This window comes from Bos grunniens, chromosome 6 (genome assembly GCF_055505025.1).
Source record: "Bos grunniens cultivar Pamir isolate PY7600 chromosome 6, Bosgru_T2T1.0, whole genome shotgun sequence".
Lineage (NCBI taxonomy): Eukaryota > Metazoa > Chordata > Mammalia > Artiodactyla > Bovidae > Bos > Bos grunniens.
This window is the reverse complement of record NC_141170.1, coordinates 19,458,513-19,478,214: the sequence shown is the minus strand read 5'-3', so window position 1 is coordinate 19,478,214 and position 19,702 is coordinate 19,458,513. Positions and strand designations below refer to the sequence as shown.

The following is a 19,702-nucleotide window of genomic DNA, read 5'->3' as shown; positions in this document are numbered from 1 at the left end:
GATTTTGAGCATTATTTTGCTAGCATGTGAAATGAGTGCTATGTGCAGTAGTTTGAGCATTCTTTGGCAGTGCCCTTTTTTGGGACTAGAATGAAAACTGGCCTTTTCCAGTCCTGTGGCCTCTGCTGAGTATACTCAGGACATTTACCTTAAGAAAGCAGCAAGTAATATGGAAAATGTATTTTAGAGGAAATTTTCCTTCAGAAAGAGTTAAGTCCTATCTCTTTACAAAAGTATCAAGGGTCCATCACAATTCACTAACTAAAGGTTTCGGGGAACCAAATCAGTATGTCAATATTAAACATCAACATTTACGACCCAAATAAACTATTATCCCCGAAAAGCAAAATAAGTCAAGGGTATGATTTGACCAACAATTAATCTCATTTCACACAGTCAAAAGTCTGTCTTTAAATTTCTCCATCACTTAGTCAGGACTATATTACCTTATTCTAAGAAAACAAATGACTCACTGAGCATCCTTCAATGATAATTTAATTTCCCTAGGTTTTTATACTCTACATCATCATTTTAAAGTCAGACTCTGTTACTGAAATGGGAAACACTCCTTGACTTTATCCCAAACATCGGCATCTTTGTGCTAGCCAATGAGTTTAACTCTGTATTAGGCCAATCCACGACATTGGGATTGTGGGGGCAAGTGGAGGAGGGCTGGGTGAGAATCCAGGGTACTGATCTGTGTGTAGTCACATAGCACCAGCTCAGGGGCCCATAAGAAATCTGAAAAATATGCTAAAACAACACGTGGGACAAAAAGGTACAGAAAAAACTAAAACTGCTCATACTTAAGGTCATTTTATACTTACCTCTATAACAGAGTCAATGCTAAGATATTATACAATTACAAAGCAGTACATTTCTTTATTATTTAGCAAATTCAATTCCAATGTCCACATAATCCAAGTGTGAAGCTTACTAAGAAAACAAAGGCTACAGTATTTAATTACAGAGAAAGTTAAGCTAAAGATACGATTAATCCCTACACTGGTAAGTCCTCTGATCACACAGCCCTTCATCCCTACAGTGATTATTGATTAGTCCTCTGATCACATGGGGCTTTCCTGGTAGCTCAGATGGTAAAGAATCTGCCTGCAATGCAGGAGACCTGGGTTTGATCCCTGGGTTGGGAAGATCCCCTGGAGAAGGGAATGGCAACCCACTCCAGTATTCTGGCTTGAATTCCATGGACAGACCATGGGGTCGCAAAGAGTCAGACACGACTGAGTGACTGTAACACTGATCACACAGGCCTTCGTCCCTACAGTGATTATTGATTAGTCCTCTGATGACATAGGCCAAGCAGGGGTTGACCTCAGCTGTATGTTGCACTTGCTTAGAAGCTTTACAGAAGAGTAGTACCTAGGTCCCACTCCCAAATATTCTGATTTGTCTTGGAGGTAGCTTGGGCGCTGAGATTTTAAAAAGGCCTCAAGGTGACTCACTGTGGAGCCAAGCTGCTGTATTAGTCAGCATTCTCTACATGTAGCCTTAGACTTTTTCTCTGGCCATTTCACATCTGTGAATTTCACAGTTCAGCTCTTTTCCCTCAAGGCCAGGACCTTTAGAATCTAGTATAATAACTTAGCATAATGTCTGCAAAAAGTAATCAGTGCTTGTTAAACAAACAGAATACAGGCATGTAGATCATGATAAAAATGAAACAGAATATTTTTAAAAGATTAACATACTTGCTTAAACTTTTGCATATCATTTCTGCTACATTTTCACAGTTCTTCTTAGTGGGACAAAAAACTAAGCAGGAATAACTGGGAATAACTTCTGTCACCAGTGCTACCAAGTGATCAGGATCCATCTTTTTCAGAGTATCGGAATACTGCACAACAAGATTTAGGAACAAGGTAGTTAGCAACCATGAAAGCCTTTCACTTTACCAGTGTGCTCTGAAAGGTAAGTAAATCAACCATAACTTTGAACTTCTCATTTAATAAATATGACCATTTTTAAAAAAAGATGCAACTTATATTACAGAGCAAAATGTTAAGTCCCACTTTTGTTATTAGGGTTTTGTTAGGTGCATTTAATTTTAAATAAAGGAAGTGAAAATAATAAATTGTATTAATAACTCTATGGCCCGCCCATCTTCACCAAAGCAGAAAAAGTCCACAGAGAGAAACACAAAGTGATCCTAATAATAGTCAAAGAACTGCATAAATAAGTTAAACCTCTTGCTATTGCTAACGGTTTTCAAAAACATATTCAATCATACCATAGGATATGTTTTCAGAAATACAAAATATATTTATCAAACAGACATAAATAACTCAAAGAACAAATAAAAATATAAAGTTATTTAAAATCTCCTCACTTTATTTAACTTTACTTTACTGAAAACTAATTAAGATACAGATTTAGAATAATATATATTATTATAATTATACCTTTATACCTAATATACCTAATTATTATAATTATAATATTCCTTTATGTTATTGTTTAGTTGCTCAGTCGTGTCTGACTCTTTTGCAACCCCATGGGCTGTAGCCCGCCAGGGTCCTGTGTCCATGGGATTTCCCAGGCAAGAATACTGGAGTGGGTTGCCATTTCTTTCTCCAGGGGGTCTTCCTGACCCAGGGATCAAACCCCTGTCTCCTGCATTGGCAGGTGGATTCTTTACCACTGAGCCACCAGGGAAGCCCAATATACCTTCATGGAATAATAAAACTGATATAAAATTTCTTTCTCCCCTTTTAAATGTCCTCCATGAAAACCACAGAACATTAGCACAGTAGATATCCATATTTTCATACGCCAATATCTGAGCTATAGAGCCCACAAATATTTCTTCTTGTATTACTGTTGCTGCTGAATGAATAAACATTTATGGGAAAGGTCTCCAAGCTTTCTTGGTCCATGGAGCCCCAAGGTCAAAAGAAGTACCTAACAGTTTGATTATTAGGTAGTCAGGTCCAAACAACAAGTATGCATTTCTTCACAAATAAGTAGACATCTGAATAACAACAAATGTCAGTTGAAAAAAAATTTTTCATTTCATTCTTAAATAACTATCATAACCTACTAAATGAGAAGTATGCACACCTGGGCCCTGCAGTCTTTCAAACCATGAAACCCTCATTTCCTGTTCCATATTGATTTTCACATGGTATTTGCTTACAGTAAGTGCAAAAAAAAAAAAAAAAGAAAAAAAAAGTCACCAACTTCACAAAGATATACTATCCTAGGGAGGAATGTAGTATGATCTAATATTGACATTGGAAACTGTCTTGAACCAGTCATTTGTATGGTATCCAACAGATGTCCAGCATCAGCTTTTTTTCTCTGAAATACCTAAACTTTCCCGTGGTACCCATGTGACTCCTTGTGGTGTGCCAGGGCAGCTGGGCACAAAGTCTAGGAACCTCACCATCAGGGATTATCAAGGTTACCTTGTAATTAAGGAGGCGTGAAAAAGTCATGCCATTCTCAGCTCTGCTGTCAACTTCATATATTGTGTCATTTATTTTCAGATATTCTTTTAATTCAACCTTGAATTAAAAGGACATTTGCAATTAATATCATATACAAATTCCTTTTTCTAGAGTTTCAAATTTTGTAAAATATGTTATAAAACAGTACAAAAAGTTTAGCTTTCCTAAGGTATGCAGAATGCTTCAACTTAAATTTATTTCTTTCCCATTTAAGTTTCTTTTTCCTTTTAAATCAAAATAGGGATTACTATCCTTGAGGAAATACTTTTGAATTAAATAGCCACATATCTAAAAGGAAAATCAGACACTTGTATTTGTCACAAGAGGAAGTAAAGGTGAGCCAAGTATTCACACTCTTATCTTTTATTAAGGAGTTATTTGTGTTACTCCTCCAGATTTAAAACTTTATTAGTCACCAGTTTTAATGTGAATACCACCAAATTATTTTCAACTTAAGTATCTGTAGACAAAAGAAGTTTGTAAATAGAGCTTACTGAATTTTTAAAAAAATAGCATTGAGAAGCTCAGTGTACTATCCACTGTACCACACAGCCACCCACAGAACGCCATCTAACTTGACAACTAAGGTCAGGAACTATCTCGTGAAAATTCTCACATTTGGTGCAAATGTAAAAACACCAAATTTAAAGATAAAATTTTGTGATTTTAAACAATTATTTTCTGAAAACCTATTTAGACACAGAGACTACGGAGTACATGTACATTATAAGCTTCTTTCAAATAACTATGAGTAACATGTACTTATTTTCTTCAAGCCTTTTGGGAATACTGTTATTGGGGAATTTAAATTTATATCCATGTGAGGTCTTAATTTATTTTAAAAAAGCATTATAACTATCAAAACTTTTAATTTTTAAGATAAACTTTTTTATGTGTTAATAACTCAAAACGTGAATCACTAAATTCTTACCAGATGAAAAAATTTACCTTACAGAATATAAAGTGGAAAAGCAGAATGGGTCTGAAAATTTTCATTCAGTAACTATTCACTGAAGGTCCGTGAGCTAGGCACCCATCTTGGCCAAGCTCCCTGACCCTACAGTGTATGCTCCCTCCATACAGACTTGTTAGCATTTAGACACAGTGAGTGGCATTATGCGCCTTCATCATTCTCAGAATTTTTATATAGTACGTTTGCTACAAATATGATATGTAGCAAAAATGACAGATAACAAATCAAACCTTAGGTACATACGGGTCTAAACTGACTGGTGTAATATTCTGCTTGCAGGAACTTTTGTAGGTCTTCAACATTGTTTAACGTTGCACTCATACCAATAATTTGAGTCGTTTCTAAAAAAAAAAAAGTATTGAGAAAAATGTGTTATTTAGTATATCATAACAGTAATTTTAGCAACCTTTTTATGTTTGTAATTTTTCCAGAGTGATGTGCGAAAGAGGGGGCAGGTAAGACAAACAGTTGACCATGAACTAAATGAGGGTTAGGGATACCACCCCTCTGTACAGTTGAAAATCCATGTAAAACCTGTACCCGGCCTTCCTTATCTTCAGTTCTGCATTTCTGGATTCAACCAACCACAGGTCCTGTGGTACTGCAGCACTTATTACTGAAAAAACCCACTTACAAGTGAACCCATGCAATTCAAACTTGTGTTGTTCAACAATCAACTCTATAAAACCAGACGATTAATCTGGCAGATGATATTACTCAGATGATATTACTCAGAAGAGAGGTATAAGCTGGTCACACAAATTGGGAGCCATCAGAACACAGGAAGACTTTGAAGTCATGAGTATGGATGAGAATTAGCAGAAACTGTATGAAGAAGGAAACAAGGCATGAATCTACGGTAACACCAATGTATACAATGAACACACTTAGCAAGTAGTGTCACAAAGGAGAACAAAAGGAGAAACTGAAGAGAGCCCTTTTGTTCAAATATCTATTAAGTGCAAGGCATTGGTGACAGAAAGACACATAAATATGTATCAGTATACTTACATAAATAAGTATATAGCAGCAGTGTACATAAGTATACATGTAAGTACACAGCATCAGTGTACGTAAGTATACAGCAGCAGTGTACATAAGTATACACATAAGTACAGAGTAGTAGTGTACATAAGTACACAGCAGCAGTATACATAAGTATTCATGTCAGTACCCAGCAGCAGTGTACATAGTATACACATAAGTACACAGCAGCAGTGTACATAGTATACACATAAGTACACAGCAGCAGTGTACATAAGTATACACATAAGTACATAGCAGCAGTGTACATAAGTGTATAGCAAACACATGTCCATTATGTGCAGGTACTATGCGAGATGCTTTACAAAGACTGACTCACACTGTCTCCACAGCAAGTCAGTGAGAAAGGTTCTATTACTATCCTCCATTTTTGATGCACAAGGAAAAAGAGGCACAGTTACTATACTATATACTGTACCTGCCCAAGGTCACATACAAAGTTAAAGTGAGCTAGGATTTGAATCCAGCTGCAGAGTCTGCCCTTAGCCATTACGCTGTTCTACCTCTCAGTGTTAACACAGGATTGGTCTTACAGAAAGACAATAGGGAAACGAAGAGAGAATGGTGTTTCAGCACCCAAAGGAAAAAAGAATGATGAATACTCAAATATTGAAAAGAAATTAAGACAAGAACTATCAGTGTACACTGGATGTGACAAGTAGATGATCATTCTCCTTTCTTCCTCTGCTTTATATTTTGTCACTATCTGACACACTGTTTTCTTGTTTATCTGCTTATTATCTGTTCACTTTCATTAAAATATAGGTTTGATAAAGGCAGGGACTTTGTTTTATTCACTGCTACATCCCTAGCACTTAAAATAGGGCCTGACATGCAGTGGGTACTCAGTAAACATTTTTTAATCAATGATTATAAAGTGCTACAATCTGCCTAAATACCACTGTTATCAGAATTTTAAAAATAATTCTTAAAATCTGACCTTTATGATTAATAATTTTCTATAAACTATTATAATACATAATAAGCTATTGCAATAGTATATAAAAATAGAGAAGACATTTAGAATAAATATTTCATATACATTTAGAGACTATCTGATGTTGCAAAATAGCTCCTTAAAGTGACTATTTACAGACATTGTTCTACATGATACTGATGCTGGCAACAGCAGCAAACCTCCACTGTGCTCTGTCTGAGCATGGCTGAATGTGTTGGTCACATGTGTTACCTCATGTAATTCTTACAATTCCATCATGTTGGTACCATTATTGTGCGCATTTTACAGATGAGGAAAGGGCGGTTAAGTCACATGCCTAAGCACACACAGCTAGTAAGTGGAGGATACTGATGGGGACATCTTCAAATGCTAACTTCATTTATCTTCATGATTCTACTCATGCATCCAACAAAAATGTATAAACTTATTTTAGAAATAGAAAACTAAGACAGAAAGCTTAAGCATCTTACTTTAGGTTACATAATCTAGCTAGTGATAGGATTAAGTCTTTCATAGGTCTCTTGATTATAAATCAACTAGTGACCACATCTGGAAAAAAACTTACTGCTGGTGTAGAGGATTTTGGCCAGAGTCATTTCCAGTATAGCCCCACGGGTTCCTTCACCAATCATGTGCAACTTCGAGATTAAAAAAAAAAGGATAAAAGTAAATCTGCATATAATACCTATATAAAACAAGCATATATTTGATGAAATGAAGAAGCAGTGTATGCTTTATAACTCAAGCATTTTAGTTATGTACCAACTAGAGTACATATACATTATTTCACTGATATTTTAAGTTATTGAAGTTATCTCTAGGACAATGTCCTGGGATCAGGAATTCATCAGTACCACCATAAAACTGAACATATGGACATATATTCACTCTTCAAGAAACAACTGACAAAAAACTGAATTTAAGATTACCAAGCATGAAATGCCTTCATCTACATACTGTCTATATACTAAAATAAATTACTCATCCTCATAAGGTATCAAACAGATACACATAATAAGTGTTAGTATAATAAAAATGTTAATGAATCAACAAACATAGTAACCAACCTCATCTACAACAACCAGACCCAGACTGCTAATTCTTCCAGTTTCAATCAAGGAGTTCACCAGACTATGTCCTTTTTCAATAGTGGCAATATATAATGATTTCTTTTCCCTTCTTTTAATTGGAGGAAATTTTCCTTTGCTTCCAGCGTATTCCTCAACAAAGAAACCCAGTTCTATACCAAAACTTGACAAACCTGAAATCTAGAACATTAAAATAAACAAAAAAAGTCAGATAAATAAGAACTCTAATTATTAAATGTGCACAGGGATTTAAAAAAATCTAAAATAGTGTTTCAGAGAAGGCAATGGCAAGCCACTCCAGTACTCTTGCCTAGAAAATCCCATGGATGGAGGAGCCTGGTAGGCTGCAGTCTACGGGGTCGCTAAGAGTCGGACACGACTGAGCGACTTCACTTTCACTTTCACACAATGGAGAAGGCAATGGCAACCCACTCCAATGTTCTTGCCTGGAGAATCCCAGGGACGGTGGAGCCTGATGGGCTGCTGTTTCTGGGGTCGCACAGAGTCGGACACGACTGAAGCGACTTAGCAGCAGCAGCAGCCGCAAAATAGTGTTTAATATAAATCAATGGGAATAAGGTTACAGTTAAAACATATACATCTAAGAAATGTCATAATGTATTGACCCTTGAAAATGCCATTTTTAAACTATGTAATAAATGTAAAAAATAAATTTTAATTGTCTTTTCTGATATTAAAAAACATCAGAATAACTCATTTATTTTGATAGAATACTTGGTTAGTTTCTGCTTGAAAAAGCATGCTAAAATATCAGTAGGACATTTGAAATGGAGTTTAATTCACAAGTTTAGGGGAAAAAAAAAACTCTTTCTTACACAGGTAATTAGTATTAGAAGAGATTTTTAGTAACTACACCACACTGCTTCTGCATATCCTAAAAATAATTCTCCATCAATAAGGCTACCTCTTCTCAGTCAATAAAAAATTATTACATTTATTCTAGTTTTCATATCTGAACATCAAAATAACATTAACAAATACCATTTTCTTTAAAAAAAATCACACCTTTTCTTGAACAATTGCCACATATGGTAGGATCATTAAAACATCTCTTCGCCGGCATAGTAGTTCTTGTAGCATTAAAATCTCAGCCACGAGGGTTTTTCCACCACTTGTTGGCAAGGAATATATTAAATTTTTTCTTTCTTGCACAGATTTCAATGTTAAGCAAGTATGTTGCCATTCTGTGGAATTGAAAAAAAGAAGAAGCCTTATTTTTCCCTTCTACAAAGTTTTCTAAGAAGAAAAAAGTCAAATCCTACCCTGTGTAGCATCTTCTTATAGTAGTAAATGTAACTATATATAAATATAAAAAATCTACAATGCATGGTGTGTATACTCGTTCAGGCCTGGTTGGTGGGGTGGGCAACTAGTTTACCCAATTGCCAGCTGCAGACTGAGGTCTAAGATGCCACCAGGCACGTAGGCCTGCTGGACAAGAGGTACTGCCTGGGACATCAGAGGGGCTAAGGGGCATTTCAAGAATCTGTGTGAATTCTAAGGTCTTTCTCTTATATTCAGTAAGGACACTGTGTAAGCTTCCCTTCCTCATTCACCCAACAGAGAAACAGAGCCAAGAGGGAAAAAAAAAAAGAATTTACACAAACTTAGACCAGCTTTCACAGGGTGCTGGTTTGAATGGTCTGAATACTATTTTAAACCGATGAGAGGGACTTCCCTGGTGGCCCAGTGGTTAAGATTCCACACTCCCAGTGCAAGGGGACTGAGTTTGATCCCTGATGAGGGGATAAGATCTGGTGTAGCCAAAAAAAAAAAAAAAATCCTTAAATTGATGAGATTGCTTAAACCATTAAAGACTAGGGTTATTAACCATGACATCTAAGGTTTCCCTGGTGGCTCAGTGGTAAAGAATCCACCTGTCAATGTAGAAGACACAAAGAGACATGGGTTTGATCCCTGAGATGGGAAGATCCCGTGGAGAAGGAAATGGCAACTCACTCCAGTACTCTTGCCTGGGAAATTCCATGGACAGAGGAGCCCGGCGAGCTATAGTCCACAGAGTTGCAAGAGTCAGACATGACTGTGACTAAACAACAAAATCTAGTTTCCACAAGTTAGCAAGGTGGAATTCATGAAAAGGATTATATTAGATCCAAAACAAAATGTGAAAACTAGTATAAGTACTTTGTAGGAAAAGTGGACAATGTGGACCATCAAAAGTCTTCAAAATGTGCATTATATTTACCTCTAGAAAAATGGGCAAAAGATATGGTAAGACATTTCACAGTATAGAGAAACGCAGATGGTTTATGAATACACAGAAAGATGCTCTACTGTTACCTATCAAGCTTGGCAAAAGAAATAAACCAATAAAAAGCATTAAATAACTACCTAAACAAAAAGCCCCCCGCATGTAAAACAGAGTTGACTAGAGCAGGAAGAAACAGGCACTTCTGTGTATGGCTGATGAAAGTATAAACCGCTAGTCCTTTGGGGAAGCAATCAGCAACAAACATACAACCGCACGCTGCCTTTGATCTGGCAGTGTTGCTTACAGAACTCTACACTGACTGAAATAAAGAGCAAGTACATGTGTAAAGGCTGTGTGCAAGGTGTTCACCATAGCATTGTTTATGTAACAAAGAGCCAATAACAGGGTATAGACTGAATGATTACACAAGCATATGAACTAATTATTTGCAGCCTGAAATATATGCAAATGATTATGTATTTTTTACTTTAAAAGTATTTCAGGATTTTACAGTACGGGGAAATAATAGCCATTATTTTGTAATAACTTTAAGTGGAGTATATAACCTATAACAATATTGAATCACTATGATGTATACCTGAAAACTAATACGTTGAGGAGGCTGCAAAGTTCATTTTGGTTTTTCCACAAGCTGCTATAATGCTGTAAATCAACTATGCTTTGATAAAAAATTTTTCAGAAATATTTAAATACATTGAATATTTAATACCTAAATATTAGAAAATACTGTAGGCTAGTATCACCCATTAGTTATCAAACTGCAGATGTTTATGTTAAACTACACGTCCACATTTTATCCAACTCAAGAGTTTTAAAGTATAAAATGACCAAAATAATATTTAGAAATAACATTTATCTTCACATACTAAAAAAAAATTACATTAATTTAGTTCCCAATATTTTTATAAAATACTAAGAATGTAATTCTATGCCTAAAAGGCAAAAACAACAGTACTGTTTAAGGCTGATGTTCTCTAGCTCAGGAGCTCTCAAACTTTCTGCACATCAGGATCAGGAGGGCTTATCTGAGCAGAATGCCAGATCCCAGCCCAAGGTGCTGACTCAGGAGGGCTGGGGTGGGACTTGGGAATGTGTATTGCAACAGATTTCCAGGTGATGCTGATGCTGCAGTTAGGAACTGCACTTTGAGAAGCACTGTTTTAGCTCAATGAAAAGTAACACACATATTCATGCTTTAAATTGGTCGTATCGTCATCAGATTTACCAATATTGAGATTTTAAAAATTATTTACTAAAGTTCTTACTTTAAAGCAGTCACAACTAAAGTCCAACTTGGCAAGTTTTTGACACAACATAACTGGCAAAAAAATTATCATCCCTTTTTAAGGAACTAAGGCTCAGAGTACAAAACCAGTGGTTAAGTGACAGCGCCAGAACTCATCATCAGGTGCACAATCCCCAAGATCCCACATGTCGTGCGACAACTAAGTCCATGTGCACAACTACTGAGCCTGTGCTCTAGAGCCCGTGGGCCCTAGAGCCTGTGCTCTGCAACGAGAGAAACCACTGCAGTGAGAAGCCTGCACACCGCAACTAGGGAGTAGCCCCAGCTCACTGCAACTAGAGACAGCCGTGCTCAGCAATGAAGACCCAGTGCAGCCAAAGATAAATAAATTTAAAAAAATCTTAAAAAAAGAAAAAGATGAGTTAGGTAAGAGTCTTGTCCTGAGGGTAGGAGATGCAGATGAAACAGAACAAGGTGCTGGGAAAAAAAAATAGAGGGCATAAAAGTAACATCTACTTCAAGGACAATACACACCTTTAGCTCTTGAACTGCAAACCTCACAATTTAGTTTGTTAGACTCTTGCAAAGCCTTGTATTAGACTTTGTTTCCTGTAGTCCTACTTCTCCAACCTCAATGTCTTCCCCCTGAGATAAGAACCTATGTTTTCAGGTGGTTCATGTTACTTAGGAGTTTCAGAAGTAATTATGAAGCGATTTGTTGATAGCATGCTCTTTCAGGATGGCAGCAAGTATCCCTTCTTTGTCTAAAATGACACATATTTGAAAATATGCAAGGAGCCAGGGTTTTTGAAAAAATGTTACAAATCAGCTATTATTACTACTATTTCTCTGCATTTAAACCCTAATTTAAGCTGTCTTTAAAGATGTTTATTTTTAATTCATGATATCAATACTGACTCACTCAAGACATATGAGTAGTCAAAGGAATTTCAGCAACTACGTTTTGGTAGCAAAGTAACAGTCAGCCAAGGAAGCTAAGAAGACTGAGGAGCAGCCAGTCTAATTAGAAAAAAAAAAAAAGCCAGGAGTGGAATGCCAAGAAATGGGTGTTTCAGGAAGGGTCTGGTCAGTCATGTTAGGTAAGAAACTGAGAAGTCAGGGAAGAACTAAAGTCTCACTGGGTTTACACTCCAGTCATTATATAATAAGGGACAACACAGAACCCAGAGGCAGAATGGGCTGGGAATTATCTGAGGTGAGGAAAAGGAGACAGCAAGGATAACAGGTTGGAGGAGTGTGGCCACGAAGGGAAGAAAAGAAGTTCAATAGCAGCAGGATATGGATGGAAAGCTGAGAGGACTGAGTTTTTGATTTAAGGTGAGAAATAGGACCATGGATGCATATTTTTTCTACTGATTTGCACCAATATTTTATGGTAATGAGGGTAAATGTTTTTTAATTCTAGCAAAAAACATTACCATATAATTTTTCAATTCCCTTGAACTGAACATAAAGATCTCTCACTTTGCTGGGTAATGAATAAAAAGGACCAAGGTCATCTGATGATGACTCAATTGTTTTCTTAGCAACATTAATTTCTTCAGATAGGAGAGTCTCTTTGAGCTGTTTAGTCCTAGAAAATATTGGTGTTTGGGCTTTGGCATTTCCAGTCATGGTACTTTTTAGATGATCTTTCAGACTTTTTCTCCTATTTGCATCTGAACTAGTTCTGATTTTAGAAGAGGATTCAACAGTCTGCTGGGGCTGCTCTCTGCTATTAACGGGCAATTCCTCATTCACAGTCTTAGGAAAGGATGAGTTCCAATCTTTTTCTTCAGTAGATGGACCACCCAAATCACTGGAAGAGTTATGCAAATTTTCAAAGAATAAAACCTGAGAAGAAGGTACATCATACGAAATATCAGCTTCAGGTTCAATAGAGACATCTTCATGCCTGCTCTGGTTCTTTGTGTGGTCACCTATATTTAATTCTGTACAGTCACCTACAACAGTAACGTTGAGCGTGTTATGTTTATCACTTTCTGAACAAAGATCTTCATTGGCATGGTCTGTAGCATGGTTCCTATGTTCAGGAAGTTGCAAATACTTTTGTTCCAAGTCATCAACTTGAGCTAAAAAAGAGTTCTCAGCAAAACTATCATAGTCACCAAACATGTCCTCTTCACTGTCAATAATCTGGAAAGAAAACGAAAAGATTTATCGTGGAGTCCAGCTTCATTAAGAATAAAAGTTTCAGCTGAAAGCTCTCTTAGGTATATAATTGTATGGTCACATACGGATCACAAACCTAAATGTAAATAATCCTATAAAATAGATACTATTGTCCCATTTTACAGATGGAGATACAGAGGCCCAGAGACATTAAGTGACTGACATCAACTGCACTCCTAGGGATGCTGGGATCCTAATTCTTAAGCGACCGTTAAATCCTTTAAAATGGTAGCAAGACCGACGGCCATCTACTGGGAAGGATATTATCTCACTAGGAGTTTCTGATAATCACAGTACTGTTTCCCGTCCCATCTGCAGACACTGGCCTGCAATAAAATCATGCTTGTGTCACTGGGCACTCCAAGAAGATTGTTCTTAGAATAGAACTGAAATGGAAAGTCTGACTTGGGACAGTCTATAAACAGAAGAGATATAATTTGGGGGTTAATTTGGGGGTAGCAACATAGTGAAGGGATTAAGAACACAAGATTTCTTAACTTCTCGGTCTAATTTCTGTTGTAAAACCTGGATAAAGCAAATAGCTTAACAAAGCCCATAACAGGTCTGGGTACTTTGAGTACAAGGAGAAGCAAAAACTTGGAAGTATAGAAAGTATAGGACTTCGTGTCATGCCATTCCTTTTAAGTCTCAAGGTCTATGTTTCACAATTATATATATCTACGGGGGCTAACAGTGAGGATTAACAGCGATAACAAAGATGAAGTAATAAGCCCAAGAAGGCTAGTAGATGACCTGTCAATTGCTTGCACCTGAGACAAACTCGGGAGTTTCAAGGGTCCCGCCTTTCAGTGAGCATGCGCAGTGGGGACCTGGGTATATATCATCACTTCAAAGGTGGGAAATAGAACGAGGAACTCGGGAATCTGAGAGGTGATGGGGCTGTACCTCGACCGGCTGCACGTCCACGGTTTTCCGCCGCCGGCTCCGGGCCACCATCTCCTCGTCGTCCTTCTCTTCATCGCTGTGTTTAAGCTCTGTCGCGGGGGAGGCGGCAAAAACGCTCTCTAGACTAGGACGGTTTCTTTTGCGGACGGACACCCGCCTGCGGATGCGGGAACCACCTTCGTCCATGGCAGGGCCTGAGAGTCCAGCCCCAACTTCTTTTCCCGTGACCCAGCCGCCAACCCCCTAGTGGAGGGGTAAGTGCAGCAACAAGGGGAGGGTAGCAACAGGTGGAAGCTGCGAACCCCTCTCCATCCACCTTGGGGAAGGACCGCTTTGAGACCGGAAGCGGAGGCACCAACCTGGGAGCCCGCCCTCTCCTCCTCCAATCGTTAAGTGTGCTGGGCTGGCGGCTCGCCAAGCGGTGGGGGGCGGGGGTGAGGAGAAAGGGAAGGTACTGCGCGGGCGTATTGAAAACCCCACCCACTCTTTGAGTCCCGGCAAACTGCGGAACCTGTGAACCGAGTCCGCGGGCCTCTGGGGGAAGTACACCGGAAGGGACTTGTCAGGACGTTTTTGGAAACAGGAAAGGAAGGGGAGGAGCAAGGAACCATGGCTGCTGTGCTAGGTCTTTGCGGTGGGCTAGGGAAGAGAAAGTTTACGCGTTTCCCAACGGCTTTTGTCTGCCTCACAAATTCCGGGACTCGTGCAGGTAAAGTCTCCATATCCTATGCTCTTCTGTAGCACTGCAGCGGTTGGTTTAGGTCTAGTTAGGTCGTTGGAGTCGTCGCTGTTAGCTAAAGGACGCTGGTGTTTAGGCGATTGTTTCGCCAATAGAAGTGGGCATCAGTAATGGCCCGTATTTAAATGACTAGTATTTTAAAGCTGAAGAGGGCACGAGATGTCGTCCAGTACAGTGTTTTAACGTACGAAGAGCGATTCCCAAAAAGAGGCAAGGACTTGCCCAAGATCTTCAGGTAGACTTAGTAAGGAAGGAGCATTTTCAGAGTCACCTAGCAGCAAATCGCAGATATCCGAGGGCCCCAGATCAGGGCGAAATTGTGACATAGGCCACGGAATATATCACTTCTGCACTTTTATCTGCTTTGTGCTTTTTTTTGTAGAGTCTGTTTTCACTCTCCCTTTGGCATGACAATGCCTTTCAGTTTGCATTAAAATCTGTCTTTACCCACGGAGAGAAGGGAAAATAAATTTCAAGAACAGGTGAGAGGTTGTATGGCTAGGGGTATATATGCCGTTTTCCCAACGCCCCAGAAAACATTTTTATCCTAAGTCTACCACTGTCTCAAACCTAAAGGCCCTTTATTTTACTTTGTTAGTAATAATGATATAAACCTTTTACATTGTGTCCCTTAGTGCATCTTGCCTCAACAGAAACACAATCTTTCCTTAGCTGCTGAGCTAACAAAAAGTTTGTTGCTGTTTCTGTTTAATTGCAGTGCTGTGGAGAAGTTGTTCACAATGTAAACAGGTAACCAGCAGTGAGGACCTGGTAAGAATTTTTCTTCTTCCTTTTAATAAGGCATTTGCAACTAAGACCAGATTATGTCTTAGCTGTTTGAATAGAGTTCAGCTGAAGGACAAAGATGATAATTAATCTGAGTTTGAAAATTGTAATTTATTGATGAGTAGTCACTTAAGTGAACTTTGAAGTAAGAGAATTCCTAGATTCTTAGCAAGAAGCATGACTTCTGTAACACCGTATTTTCCTTTCTAGATACGTGCTTTGGGAATTTATAAAGGTAGTTGTGATGCATGCTGTACTTGCAGGAAGCCCAACAAAGGGGTTCTACAAACTTTACCCATACCTTGACTCCCTGTCCTCATTTCAAATTCAATTCTATTTTTATCTTAGTCATTAAAGGTTTATGTCAGGACGTTAAATAGTTTCTTCTAAACTGTAGATGTATGTTTTTTTATGGATTTCAAGTAGTAGCATTGGATTTAGGCCGTATAGCTTTTCTTGCTACATACAAAGACAATTTGATACTAGTTAGACCACGTAACGGAGAAGGCAATGGCACCCCACTCCAGTACTTTTGCCTGGAAAATCCCATGGACGGAGGAGCCTGGTAGGCTGCAGTCCATGGGGTCGCTACAGTCGGACACAACTGAGCAACTTCACTTTCACTTTTCACTTTCATGCACTGGAGAAGGAAATGGCAACCCACTCCAGTATTCTTGCCTGGAGAATGCCAGGGATGGGGAAGCCTGGTGGGCTGCCATCTATGGGGTCGCACAGAGTCGGACACGACTGCAGTGACTTAGCAGCAGCAGCAGACCACATGAAGGAGAAGGAAATGGCAACCCACTCCAGTATTCTTGCCTGGAGAATCCCAGGGATGGGGGAGCCTGGTGGGCTGCCGTCTATGGGGTCACAGAGTCAGACACGACTGAAGCGACTTAGCAGCAGCAGACCACATTAAACACATAGAGAAGGGATAGTCATTACACGTGAGTTGAATGTAAGTTGAATTAGGAACATTTGAGGAATTGGAAGAAACGAAGGAACCCCTCTAGTCCCTTTGAGCATCCATCTTGGTCATCTAATTCACACCATAGTTAAGAGAGTAAATGAAATTACTAGAGCTTCTCTTTGGGTCCTTAAATCCCAGTGAGACTCATGAAAGCTAAGGGTTCCTCAGAAAAAGGCACAAAGCCCCATTTATTTGAAGTTTTGCATACAACTACAGGGGTTCAAGACTTCAAAGCCATTTCTAGATTCAGAATCTGTATACTGGAGACACCTAAAGTGATTTTAGGACTGAGGCTTTGTGATGGAAGCTTTAGAAGCAGTAGTGAACAAAGAAAAACCAAAAAGGCTGACACAAACTTATAAAACAGCCTGGGACTGTTTTAAATTGTTATAAAACAATTTTACACTACTATAAAATTGCAGTAAAAGAATAAACTTGTAGTATTACAGTAGGCTGTGGGCATACTGGGCCTCCCAGGCGGTGACAGAGGCAAAGAACCCGCCGGCCAGTGCAGGAGACAGAGAGAGATGTGGGTTCCATCCCTGGGTCAGGAAGACCCGCTGGAGGAGGACATGGCAACCCACTCCAGTATTCTTGCGTGGAGAATCCCATGGGCAGAGGAGCCCTGCAGACTACAGTCCATGGGTCACAAAGAGTTGGACATGATTGCAGTAACTTAGCACACACATGGAGGCATTGTCTTTTTGTAACACAAAAATAATCAGTAAAACATCTAGAGAAATATAGGGATGGATTTAGAGATACTATACTAGTTTAAGAATTGCATATGTTATCTGTTGTGCTGTTTTTCTTAAGTATAAGAATTTTTAGTCACCTAACAATCTGGGCAAAGCATTTTTAATCACTTATTGAAGATTTTTTTGCCTCCGATAAACCCCTTTTCCCCCCAGATTGTATTTTTCACAGAATTGTCCTCCGTCAATTAATCCCTCCTTCGCCAAACTAAAACAAGAACTTGTACAAAATATATATGAATACTCTCAAACTTTAAAATGGTCTTTTTCAGAAATAACTGCTTTTCTTTTGTAAGCCAAACTGTTGTTATTTATTCATTTTAACAGTAAGAAAGGTACAACTAATCCCTTGGAGAGATTTAAATGTGGTACCCTAAGATTATTTTGATTCAAAGTTAACACAAAAAACATTTTCAGATTTTTGTTTTTTTTCCTTTATGCTAGCCTATTCCAATGGAAAATCCTTACAAGGAGCCTCTGAAAAAATGTATCTTGTGTGAAAAACGTGTAGATTATAAGAATGTACAGGTGAGATCTGGTTTTACTTCACTGTGATACTTGATTTGGGACTTTTGCTCTTTTATTAATACAGTAGAGAAGCAGGTCAGTTTTTATAATAGGCTTTGTGTAGGGGTGACTGTTTCAGCAGCTTTGTAACTTCAAATCTGGTTATACTTGCGTGGATAAGGCATCTGTTTTATTCAAATCGGAACCTCTGGGCTGTCCTTCATTGACTCTTAATCATCTCAGTGTGTCTTGTTTTTTCTTCGCCCCAAACCTCTGAACAGTAGCTCCCTGTGGCAGTGATTCTCAGTCGGTGGGGTTGAGTAGTTAGGGAAAAGCTCCTGTGTTGAAGTTGATATCTTACCTCACCACCAGTATCGCTATTTTGAATTCATTTTATCTGTGGTCGAGCGCTCAGCAGATTAAAAGTGGCAAATGTGGGGGAGGAGATGGTGTCGGAGTTAAGTGTACTGACAGTAGTATACAGTGATAGCTTCTTTGGTGGGAGAAAGCCCAAGAAACTGTAAAATGCAAGTGTTAGGATTAATCAAACAGAAGTAGCAGCAAATGGCCTGATACACCTGTACATCTTGAAGACCTCACTGTAGTCTGATATTATGGGATAGTCTATCACGACAGATGGAATGTTCTGTACCTTGTTGTAAGCAGCAGTGGTTTAGAAAAGTTATCTGTGGAAAAGTGAAGAAAACAGTTTTAGCACTGAAAGAACATGCTCATTAATCTGTTGTATAGACTTTTTTTTGACATACTGAGGAAGAGATGTTAATTTTCACAATTACTTTGGTTATTTTAAATAGAATGAACATAGTTCAGTGTTTTTATTCATATTTTTGAAGTTTGTCTAAAATTTATTAATCAGCCTTTTATAGCTTGAAGGTGATATAAGTTTTGTGTTTTGAAATTTATACAAGGTTGAATAACAAGTGTATTAACATAAAATGTTTTTCCTTTCCAAATATACCTCAAACCAGCTTTTATCCCAGTTTATTTCTCCATTTACTGGATGCATTTATGGAAGGCACATAACAGGTATTTTGTTTTCTATTACAGCAACTTAAATGTAGATGTCTACTCCTGTTATTCAAAAAAAAAACTGGCAGATTTTCAAATATTGCCACAAATTACTATTAGACCAAAAACTATGGGTACTTTGAGAAAGTCTCGTCTGAGGCCAAAAGGGTAATTATTTTGCATATCTTCTTATACTCAGTTAACTACAGGGTGACAACATGTAGAGAACTCGGGCTTTGCTGTTTGGGAAGACGTTGTAGTCATCCTCAGGCTCTCATTTAAACCAGGGGCCTACTGCCTACAGGCCAAATCAGATCTGCCACTTGCTAAATGGCTAAGTTTCCACAATTTCTGAGCTACAAGAGCAGAATTGATGATGACAGAGACTGTGTGGCCCACAAAGCCCACGATACTTACTCTCAGGCTCTATACAGTTTTCCAGTCCTTCTGTGACATAATTGTCATGCATTTTGAATATTGGTATTTTTTTATGAATAAGAAAGTATTTTCTTTTATAGGTCTTTGTGGGAAGAAACAAAGAGAAATCACAAAAGCAATTAAGAGAGCTCAAATATTGGGTAAGAGCATCTGAAAAGCTGAATTATGCTAAGCAAGATTTTCCTCATTGTCTTTTGTGAAGAACTTTCATTCTCTCTTCACAGGGTTTATGCCAGTTACATACAAGGATCCTGCCTATCTCAAAGACCCTAAAGTTTGTAACATCAGATATAGGGAGTAAATTATATAAAGTTATCATCAATAAATGTATTTTGCAATAAGTCGTTGT

At 38.2% G+C, this 19,702-nt stretch overlaps 2 protein-coding genes across 24 annotated transcripts in view; one reads left to right on the top strand and one right to left on the bottom strand.

Moving 5' to 3' along the window:
* HELQ (helicase, POLQ like) overlaps positions 1-14,315 on the bottom strand; it is a 40,780-nt gene extending 26,465 nt beyond the window's left edge. For 6 of the 22 annotated variants that reach the window (XR_015165206.1, XR_015165207.1, XR_015165208.1 and 3 more), the window contains exons 1-8: positions 14,130-14,315; positions 12,470-13,187; positions 8,557-8,735; positions 7,510-7,710; positions 7,008-7,080; positions 4,684-4,781; positions 3,426-3,524; positions 1,710-1,855 (exon numbers count right to left, since the gene is read on the bottom strand). Coding sequence is in view for 12 of the 22 variants with exons in the window: in XM_086404981.1 (XP_086261107.1) it covers positions 1,710-1,855; positions 3,426-3,524; positions 4,684-4,781; positions 7,008-7,080; positions 7,510-7,710; positions 8,557-8,735; positions 12,470-13,187; positions 14,130-14,315 (1,700 nt within the window). In the remaining 10 variants the exon portion in view is untranslated. Of the gene's footprint in view, positions 1-1,709; positions 1,856-3,425; positions 3,525-4,670; positions 4,782-7,007; positions 7,081-7,509; positions 7,711-8,556; positions 8,736-11,564; positions 13,188-14,129 lie in introns of those variants that run through there. The other 16 variants (XR_015165210.1, XR_015165212.1, XR_015165213.1 and 13 more) reach the window with 8 other exon arrangements.
* MRPS18C (mitochondrial ribosomal protein S18C) lies at positions 14,075-19,694 on the top strand. 2 transcript variants are annotated; one of them, XM_086404997.1, is made up of 6 exons: positions 14,075-14,383; positions 15,587-15,639; positions 17,824-17,907; positions 18,876-18,933; positions 19,434-19,493; positions 19,578-19,694. In XM_086404997.1, exons 3-6 carry the CDS (start codon positions 17,833-17,835, stop codon positions 19,652-19,654), a joined length of 270 nt encoding a protein of 89 aa, XP_086261123.1. In that variant the 5' UTR covers positions 14,075-14,383; positions 15,587-15,639; positions 17,824-17,832; the 3' UTR covers positions 19,655-19,694. The 2 variants fall into 2 exon arrangements, with proteins under 2 accessions (XP_086261123.1, XP_086261122.1); XM_086404996.1 differs by lacking the exon at positions 14,075-14,383 and adding an exon at positions 14,716-14,838.
* Positions 19,695-19,702: the final 8 nt, after the last annotated feature.

Coding starts and splice junctions, on each gene's coding strand:
- MRPS18C (XM_086404996.1), top strand. CDS start 14,739: ATGGCTGCTGTGCTAGGTCTTTGCGGTGGGCTAGGGAAGAGAAAGTTT. Junction 14,839..15,586: donor AAATTCCGGGACTCGTGCAG/GTAAAGTCTCCA, acceptor GTTTAATTGCAG/TGCTGTGGAGAAGTTGTTCA. Junction 19,494..19,577: donor TAAGAGAGCTCAAATATTGG/GTAAGAGCATCT, acceptor CTCTCTTCACAG/GGTTTATGCCAGTTACATAC.